The sequence below is a fragment of the Nelusetta ayraudi genome, unplaced genomic scaffold, assembly GCF_046127955.1.
Source record: "Nelusetta ayraudi isolate G7.1 ecotype Tasmania unplaced genomic scaffold, CSIRO-AGI_Nayr_v1 ptg000007l, whole genome shotgun sequence".
Lineage (NCBI taxonomy): Eukaryota > Metazoa > Chordata > Actinopteri > Tetraodontiformes > Monacanthidae > Nelusetta > Nelusetta ayraudi.
In genome coordinates, this window is record NW_027466057.1 from 6,874,873 (window position 1) to 6,883,806 (window position 8,934).

General features: G+C 43.3%; 1 protein-coding gene across 1 annotated transcript; it reads left to right on the forward strand.

Moving 5' to 3' along the window:
• Positions 1–482: 482 nt before the first annotated feature.
• Positions 483–2,199, forward strand: LOC142883414 (glutathione-specific gamma-glutamylcyclotransferase 1-like). Its single transcript, XM_076018277.1, has 3 exons — positions 483–692; positions 869–904; positions 1,330–2,199. Exons 1-3 carry the CDS (start codon positions 525–527, stop codon positions 1,747–1,749), a joined length of 624 nt encoding a protein of 207 aa, XP_075874392.1. The 5' UTR covers positions 483–524; the 3' UTR covers positions 1,750–2,199.
• The last annotated feature ends 6,735 nt before the right edge of the window (positions 2,200–8,934 follow it).

Genomic DNA, 8,934 nt, shown 5'->3' on the forward strand with positions numbered 1-8,934 from the left:
GTTGCATAAGAGACTTTTCATTGAATTTCGGAGGAATAGTAAATCTCCCGCAGCCTGGCGAGACCCGCGGTGAAAGAGTGTTTTCAATGTGGCACACAGAAGGAAGCTTCTTCTGCGTGGGCGCGTCCTGATTGGCTAAGACTGTGTCCTAGCCCCGCCTTCCGTGCGATATAATTGGAGAAGTGCGTCTAACGCTGACGTACTCAGGACAACAAACACACGTGCGAGCCGAAAAAGAACTGCATCCAAACAGCCGAGCAGCGACTTGGACACCAGCAAACACAAGTCTTGACGAGGCGTCTCTTTTCCGGGACTGTTTATTTTAGATTTTTATTTATTTTAATTTTATTTTTGAGTATTTTAGTCCTCTGTGCAAATACAGCGGCTAGAGCGTGTCTGAGCACCCAGGAGCACAACAACAAGGTAGGAAATGACATTGACATTGACTCGCTGTCCTCTTTTAATCCGTTTTCTTTTCTTAAAATATTCTTTCATTGTGTATTTTAAGGCTGCAGCACAGCGCAATGAAAACTCAGGACCTCAAAGGAAAGACCAACCTGTGGATATTTGGCTACGGCTCCTTAGTCTGGAAGCCAGGGTTTGATTACAGGAGGAGCAAAGTGGGACACATCACTGGGTACAAACGGCGTTTCTGGCATGGAGATGTACTTTATCGAGGAGACAAGAACAAGGTGACAACATCTACCTGTACTGGACACAGTAGACTTGTGTCCAATCGATGGATAAATGTGAAATAATTATAAAAAGAAAAAAAAAGAAAAAAGAAAAGTATTGCTTTTTTGTTCTTTTTTCGTTTTTTGTTTGTTTATTGTTGTTGTTTAATTTCGTGTGTCCTTGTTGTCCACAGCCTGGAAGAGTAGCCACACTGGTGGAGGATCAGGAAGTAGGTGCACCTTTATTCTTCTAAGAAACAAAAACAATAACAACAGTTATAACGATGGTGTGATGTGAACGTTTGCTTTGAAGAAATGAGATGAGATTGTCGGCAACATTCTCGTGTGTCTTCATATATAAGCAGAACTCGGGGAAACTGTCATTTATTGCAAACTACTGTTGTTACTTTGTTATTTATGTAGCTAGATTTATAAAGACTGGACTATCTGATCCAAGGCACAGCATTGGGCTGATCATGTTGTGTACACTGATCCTAGTAATGAAATCTTCCTCTTTATGGTGGTGGTTTCATTGGATCATTACTGTAAATAAATGAGGATCACAGACAGACTACAGAAATGCTATTACTCACTGGAATTGCATTTGACTTTGGGGCTCTGCTAACGCCTCCTATCTTATTTGCTATCGCCGCAGGCTTGGACATGGGGTGTGGCCTATGAGGTGACACATGCCCAGGTCGAAGGCTCTCTGCAGCACTTGCACACGAGGGAGGTTATCTCGGGTGGTTACATAATGGAAACGGTGCAGTTCTTTCCCAAAGAGAAGGGCCAGGATCCCTTGCTGGCTCTGGTCTACATCGCTACGGCAGACAACCCCATCTACCTCGGCCCGGCCTCGGACCGGGAGATCGCCGCCCAGATCACCGCCTGCAGGGGCACCTCCGGCCACAACATTGAATATCTGGTGCGCCTGGCAGAGTTCATGAGGCTCCACTGCCCAGAGGTAGCAGACGAACACCTGTTCTCCATCGAGGCTGCTGTTCTGGACTATTTCCAGGACTCGGAAGGGATTTCAACCAGTGACCAACAACAGCTACTGCTGGAAACAGAGTAGCTTAGAGGACTGACTTTTAAATACACAAAGCACTCCAAAACCTTAATATAATTACTTTTTTTTTTACATGAAGGGGAAAGTATTTTTAGCATTGTTTCCCATGCATTTTGGCTGAGTTATTCCTTTTGAGGGAGATGACATATTTAGGTTGTAATTTTATCACATATCTCATGTTCTGCAACGCTAAATATGTGGCCTTCACACCTAGTGTATCTGGTACGGACTGTAAGATAAGAACTTTAAGCTATGTAGGTTAAGAATGTTCCTCCTGTGTATGTTGCTCACTTTTGAGGTGCATGTGATGCCATGACAAACCTCTTTTTGAATGCTTTATATCTTACACCTTTGTTGTAAAGACTCTTTTGTATACTGTACATTTTTAAATCGTATTTTAACGACTATCATTAAAAAAGCAAAACAAAGCATTATGCACATGTGGCCAAAGTATGCTATAGGTGTCAGCTTCCCTTCACTCCTACACGACGGCACAGCCCCCCTTTCGTGGCTTCCCCCATAGCTGTGAGATGCTACATCACGTGGCTAAAGAATGTACAGCTGTAGTGTTTGGCACCCGGTAGTGCAGACTTGCACTTCAGGAACTCAGAACCGCACAAGTAAAACAGTGTTCATATATATTTATTTTTGAATCATAGCTGGGTATTTTGGATTTCTTGGACACTTGGTGTCTCCTGCGCAGCTTGTTTGTCAGATTTAAACTGTATATGTTGCAGCCTACAAACTGTAGAAGCAGTCGTGACTTTGACTCTTTCATTTACATTTGTTGAATGGAAGTCAGTTTTAGACACCAAAGTCTACAGCATGTAAACAACGGCCTGCAAAACATTCAAAAGACATTTAGAAAAAAATATCAAAACCTTCAAGTTTCAACAAGATTTTAAACTGACTTGGTGTCTAAGTTGTGCATCACTTCTAAATATATTGGCACTGAACCGGGTAAATCTGCCAAGAGAGTAAAGGAATTACTGCTAGTTAATCCCTTTTGTTGCCATGCATAGGTTTAAATTTCATTCAGCTGGATGATGTTTTTTTAAAAACAAAAACAAACAAAAAAAAAAAACTACAGTACATTTGTGTATCTAAAAAAAAAAAAAAAGTTGCACAGTCAGCAGAAAAGTAAACGGCTATTTCAGTCTGGACAGAGCGAGTGCATGCAGTGTTTGCAGACCCCCACCGGCCCTTTTGTCACGTTACCAAAACATGTGCGCTGGCCTCACGTCTGTAAGCGTGTTCTCCCCTCCTCTCCATCGGGCCCAAACCACATGTTGCTGCGTGTCACTGCTCTACTTTCCATGAATTCAGCTCAAAACTGGGTCAAAGGTTGGCGGCGTTGCATCGCAGGAGCGCTCATTTCACCGGGAGCTGACGCTTGTCGTCGCACGTTTTCCAGATTTAATCTTCACCTAGTTTACATGCAGGGAGGGACCCACACCTGGTTCTGCCCTAGGATCTTAACAAAGGCCAGCACAATAATTAAGAAGCTACAACATAACAAAGGGACAATTTGCTGGTGTGGGCACACACACTCCATGTGTGAATCTTCACCACAAGATTCCATACCAGTTTGTCACCCTGCGGTGGAAACTCCTCCTAAACGTTTTGTATTCATTTCACGTGCCCGTTTGAAAATACTTAGGCATGTGCGTCATCAAGCCTGACATTCTACAGTGGTATTTATGTTGTTGTACTTTTTGTGATGGGAGCACGGCATCCAGTTCTTGTAAAATGTTCTTTCACAGCAGCATCGGCCTTGTTTCTTAGTTTGTAACTCCTAGTTCCTTCTTCTTTCTCCTCCTCGTCTGTGTTTTTCTTTTAACAGCTCACCCTCCTTTTTAAGAGAGGGTAAGCTTGGAGTGAACGGGCTTGCACTCTCTTACCTTATGTGTCTTTATGTTTATGGGAATCTGAGTGTTTAAACAATACATGGAATATCAAGATGGATTTTTTTTTTTTTTTAAAGCTTTCAATCGAAGTCTGGCTGAATTTTCTATCTGTAATCCGAGCAACACACCTCTTGTGAGAGGCTGTTATGAGAGCTCCTTAAAAGTACTACTGAAGGATGGCCGGAACATTTACAGATTGATTTTTCAACACTGAGGTCACAACTCACTCTCTCATTAGAGGTACATTAGTACAGACGTGTCCATCAATCCATGCCCCCTTTTCACACTTTTATGGTCCCCTGAAGATCATGTCAGTGCTGCAAGGAAGCCAAATTATATATATATATATTTAAAAAAAAAAAAAAAGAATCACAACGGGTGCGCTCATCTTTGCCTTTTTTTTTCTTTTTTTTTAGGTTGTTACACAGTTCAAAGTACTGTGAAGCCTCCACATTGAAAAATGAATAAAAAAAAAATACAAAAGATTTAAATTTACCCAACATATACTAGCCAGTGCATTTTTCTCCCCCTGGGCCTCCAATCAATATCATTACCCGCCCTGAGGTCACATCCTCTTCATGAAATAATGTAACTCATTATCTAGCAAGACATTCATGAAGTGAAGACAAGGTCATGGAGTGGGGATGTTTGTTAAAGCTAAAAATAGTGGATCCCACCACAAACCCCCCTAAAGAAATAATCATCCAATGTGATTCATCCCCGATCCTCCACCTGCATGCTAATGTGCACCTCGTGTGAACCCTGATCCCTGACACTGGCCTGGCCAGGCCTGGGCTGGGAGGCTACGCCGGACGCGTGCTAAAAGAGAAAGTGATTGGAGCACTAATGGGGTTCCCGCGGCTTTTGTGGCTCTGACTCGCTGACATTGTGGTCGGGTCAGACGCCGAGGGAGGCTCCAGGCCTCGTCGGGCTCCTAACGGCGCTCACAAAAAGCCTCTCGGTCGCAAGTGGAAGGGCCTCCATTAAAAAGGCGCAAACAATGGCTAATGATGTGGCAGTAAACCGCGAGGCCTGCTGTCAGTCTGTCAAGTGGTCGTGCGGCCACTGCAGAGCAGCTCTCAGATGGCTGGATCAGCGATAGCGACCTGAACAGTGCGTGTCTGAAACAGCTTCCGACTTTCAGTCGTCATCCACTGGCAACGTTCTCGAGTCTGTTCGTCAATGCCAGCGTCTGATGTAACAGTTGTCACCTCTCTTCCAAATTTCCTCTCCAGAATCTGACGATCCAAATGTGCCTGGAGCAGATTTACCCATAATCAAAGAAGCGTCCTGTCCATGTCTTTTGTGTTATCATGGATGCCAGCGGCTGGATTAGAAGGTGTTAGGTCCCGAACGCAAGCCATGAGGTCATTTTACTTAGGAAATCTGTTTTCCTCAACTGGCAACTTGTCTAGGGTGTAACCCCGTCTTTGCCCAAAGACGCTGGGATAGGCTCCAGCACCTGCCGCAGCTATGGCTGCAGGGGAAGCGGTGATAGAAAATTGATGGTTGGATGTTACACTGCAAAGTGGAAACAAGTCTTTTCATGATTTTGTGATTTACATAAGTGTAACTTGCATAATATTATTCAGTTATCGACGCTCATAAACAAGAAAGTTGTAAGTCAGAATCATCTTTATTTGCGTTTCAGTCAGCGTGTTTTATAATAATAATGTACCGCTGCCAAGTTTGCTCACTGATTACCAGCAAACGTCTAATTTTCATAAAGTTATAAAACTAGGAAACCAGAGGTTGACAAAAAAAATGCTATAATATCACCACTCTGAGACATCAAGCAAACATTGCGTTGCTGTGTTGGTTATCGAATGCAGTGAGTGAAGTAAGATGTTAATGAATCCAGTTATCACTGTTCCTCTAAGACAGTGGACAAATGATTTGTCTGTCCGGAATGCCTCAGAGAATGAATTTGTTGCAGCTACAGCAGAAGCATTTCTGCATGGAATAATAGTGTCCCGTCTGTCTGCGCAGAGGGCCACTAAGCAGGAAATTTGCTTGAGGAGGTTGTATTTTGTTTTCTGTCTTCTTCTTTTTTGTTTTGTTTTTTCCCAGAGCAAATATCCATAAGGTAAACAGCCAGTCTAGACTTTTTTATTAAAGCCCCACAATGGAATGTGGGAACATTTTGTTGAGACGTATTTATGGTCAAGGAAGCCATTTCGGCTTTTCCCATTGCCCTGAAAGAACATCACAGAGTGTCAACAACTTAGTTATCACACACTGACACACTGGCCACCAGGATGGAGTGTGCTGTACACACACGCAGGAGTTAAAGTGGCTAAAAGATGATGCAGTCAGTTTCCATTCTGTTTTCATTAATATCCTGTGAGAAAGACTCCTCCCACCCACCTTTAATTATTTTTATGCCGTTTCCACTCAAAGATCACTTTGCTATAACTCACAATATCAAATGTTAGTACGCGTTGCCAATGTCACATTCTCTGAACTTCATAACCGATCATCAATCTTGGTTTATGTGAAAAGGTCAAAACATGTGACGTGTCTTATCAGCATTTGATCCATCAGAGGCGGAAGCCACATGAGAGGCTGCATTGTGACACAACTGGGTTGTGACTGGTCCAAGTTCTTCTAGTAATTACCAGTTATCATTAGCAAAAAACAAAAAACAAAAAGGACAGCGTAAATGAAAAACACGAGTCATCACTGATTTGGTGTCTCTTGAGTCTTCAGACGGCAGTGACTCATGGCACCCAAAGGTTCTTGTCCTTAAACCTGTCAATGTTGTTGTGTTTAAAAAGTTTCTGTTCTGTTCTTGTGATTCAGTGTGGATGCAAACGTTTTTAGCGTTCACGCTAAAACTGTTAGCGTTGACGCCGTAGCAGTGGCAGTTTTGTCCGAACTGCAGTTTTTCAAGTTAAGAAGAAAAAACAGTTCTGAGGTCTTTTCTCTGTGGACGTTTTTTCATTTAACTCAAAGTAAGAAACATGCTAAACACTGCTGTTTCCACTTTGAGAACGCTTTAGACAACTGTGACTAGCCTACTTCACTGTAATGTGAATCGCCTTCGAGTTTGAAGGCATCTAATGGGCTCTTGAACGAATAAATGAATAAATGAAAATTTATTTCGAAGAAGAAAAAGAAAAAAAGAAAAAAAATATCAAAACAAATAGACACAGTGAAGTCAGGGTTCCTTCCTTAAGGCAAAACATTGGTAAACCGCATCATTAAAAAGCGCCACCGCAGGTCATTTCGTGGTTTTACAGAGATGGTTCCGCTGATTTGAAGGCGTCCCTGACGCTCCGAGGACTCGGCGCTCTCAGGTACTCTGACTCACTTTCATAGGCCCGAATCAAAAGGCCCTGGAGGCTTCCTGCCATTTTTCTCTGGAGTGTTTTCTCTCAAAGAACAGGAAAGGCAGCTCCGTTTCCCACACACTCACAGAGGCTCCATATCAATGCGGCCCTAACAGTGCAAACCGCCACAATGCACAATCGAGCAGCTGCAGAGTCATTGTCGCCACCCGCTCCAGGTCGTCTTTGTGCTGCCGCTTTCGCGCCCGAACAAACGGTGCCGCTTTTGAAAAGCGACACGTCGGCTGCGGCATCGATCTGCTCCAGAGGTTTTCCCCCCTAAACCCTCGCTCGCACCGGCACGGCCCTCGACTATTAATGCTTTTTCTTGTTTGCAATGAAGCCTGCTTGTCAGCTGTCTCCTCCTCTCACAAACATCCGCTTGGATTTTGGCTGAAAAAGCACTTCTCAATAAATGTTACCTAACATCTACGGTTGAAGGGAATGTTTCTCAGCATGAACAGTCTCTCTCTCTCTCACACACACACACAAACCGAACAGATCTTGAAGAGAAGCAATTATTTCCAAAGCGTGTAAAATCAAGTTGAGACACTTTTTTTTGGTTTGTTTGTTTGGTACTTTTTTTAAAAAAAAAAAAAATTAACTTCTTGAGAAAAGAAAAAAGCTGTTCTCATGTTAATCAGCCAATTCGCCAGAGTTTCCTGTTTTACAAAGATTCTAATCGCACCCTGTGAGGAACATGCAGTGCTGGCCCCGGATTGATGTGGAGCCAGTTAAAACTGAAGCACACAGATGCTTCAAAGGTCAAAGGGTGAGACGCCCCCGTTGGCGCTGTTATCGCTCCCCTGCGATGCGTCACATCAAACATGGAGGCCACGAGGGACAGGCGCGAAAAAATTCACGTCACTCGAATTCTCACGACGGAGCCACCTTCCGAGACGTTTGCCTCTGGGTTTTTCCACCTTAAAGAAAAAAAAAACGTGGAACTATCTTCTTCGCTGTGACGAAGGCATGACGAAAACCTCCGTCATCATAAACACGTTTTGCGGTGCCGTGTCCTCATGCCGGGGTTTTTCTTTTATCTCGATGTGTAACGAGCTTGGCTGGCAAGTTGCTTCAAGTTGCTGAGTTTGTTTTTGGTCCTCAGAGCTGTGCAACAATTAGAGTTCGTCAGATCCCCTTAAGGCCAACCAGTTATGTTGATGATATTTTTTTTTAACTGAGGTATTAGCTGACTCTTGCTGGGTTGGAAATTTTTGAATGTGGGGAAAAGATCTTCCTATTTGGATGATATAATTTATTCGAAATGTTCCCAATTATGATGTGATCCAAATCCGTAATGGACAAAAATTAAAAAAAAATTAAAAAAAATACAGTCCAATTATACTGCGTCGGCCTTAAAAATATGGAAATGGAATGGAGTTTTTTGGTTTCTTTTTCTTTGGTAATGTTCCCATGATGTTGACTCCCAAGCTGACAGGGACACTTTTGTATGACTATTCGGGAGCAGAGCCACGAGGCGCAGTGGACTCCCCGTAATGCTCTCTGGAGGGTAAAGTGGGATTAGTCCGCTGCTGCTGGACCCCTGCCAGGGTTTAATGGAGCAGGAGTAACTAAATTGACGGGGATGCTCGTCGGACAACAAAAGCCCCCCAAAGACTCAGGCTTTGCTTAAAAATTGGGACATACTGACTTACCCTAAGCTGGTTAGGACCCAAATGATACTAGGCTATATGTTACGACATTAATTCAGATTAACTTTAATGCACTGATCCAGCCAGGGGGGAAAAAAAGCAAAGTGCGTATATCCTGAACTCACATGAGGCATTCATAGACTCAGAGACTCATAGAGACTCATAGATTCATTCATCATCTGGCCACAAGTCAAGAATGTTAAAACAAACAAAAAAAAAAAAATAGAGATCAGATAGGAGGTGTGTGTGTGTGTGTGTGGGGGGGGGGGGTCCGCTGAGGCCCAAATTCCCAAAAACCGC

Coding starts and splice junctions, on each gene's coding strand:
- LOC142883414 (XM_076018277.1), top strand. CDS start 525: ATGAAAACTCAGGACCTCAAAGGAAAGACCAACCTGTGGATATTTGGC. Junction 693..868: donor ATCGAGGAGACAAGAACAAG/GTGACAACATCT, acceptor TGTTGTCCACAG/CCTGGAAGAGTAGCCACACT. Junction 905..1,329: donor CACTGGTGGAGGATCAGGAA/GTAGGTGCACCT, acceptor CTATCGCCGCAG/GCTTGGACATGGGGTGTGGC.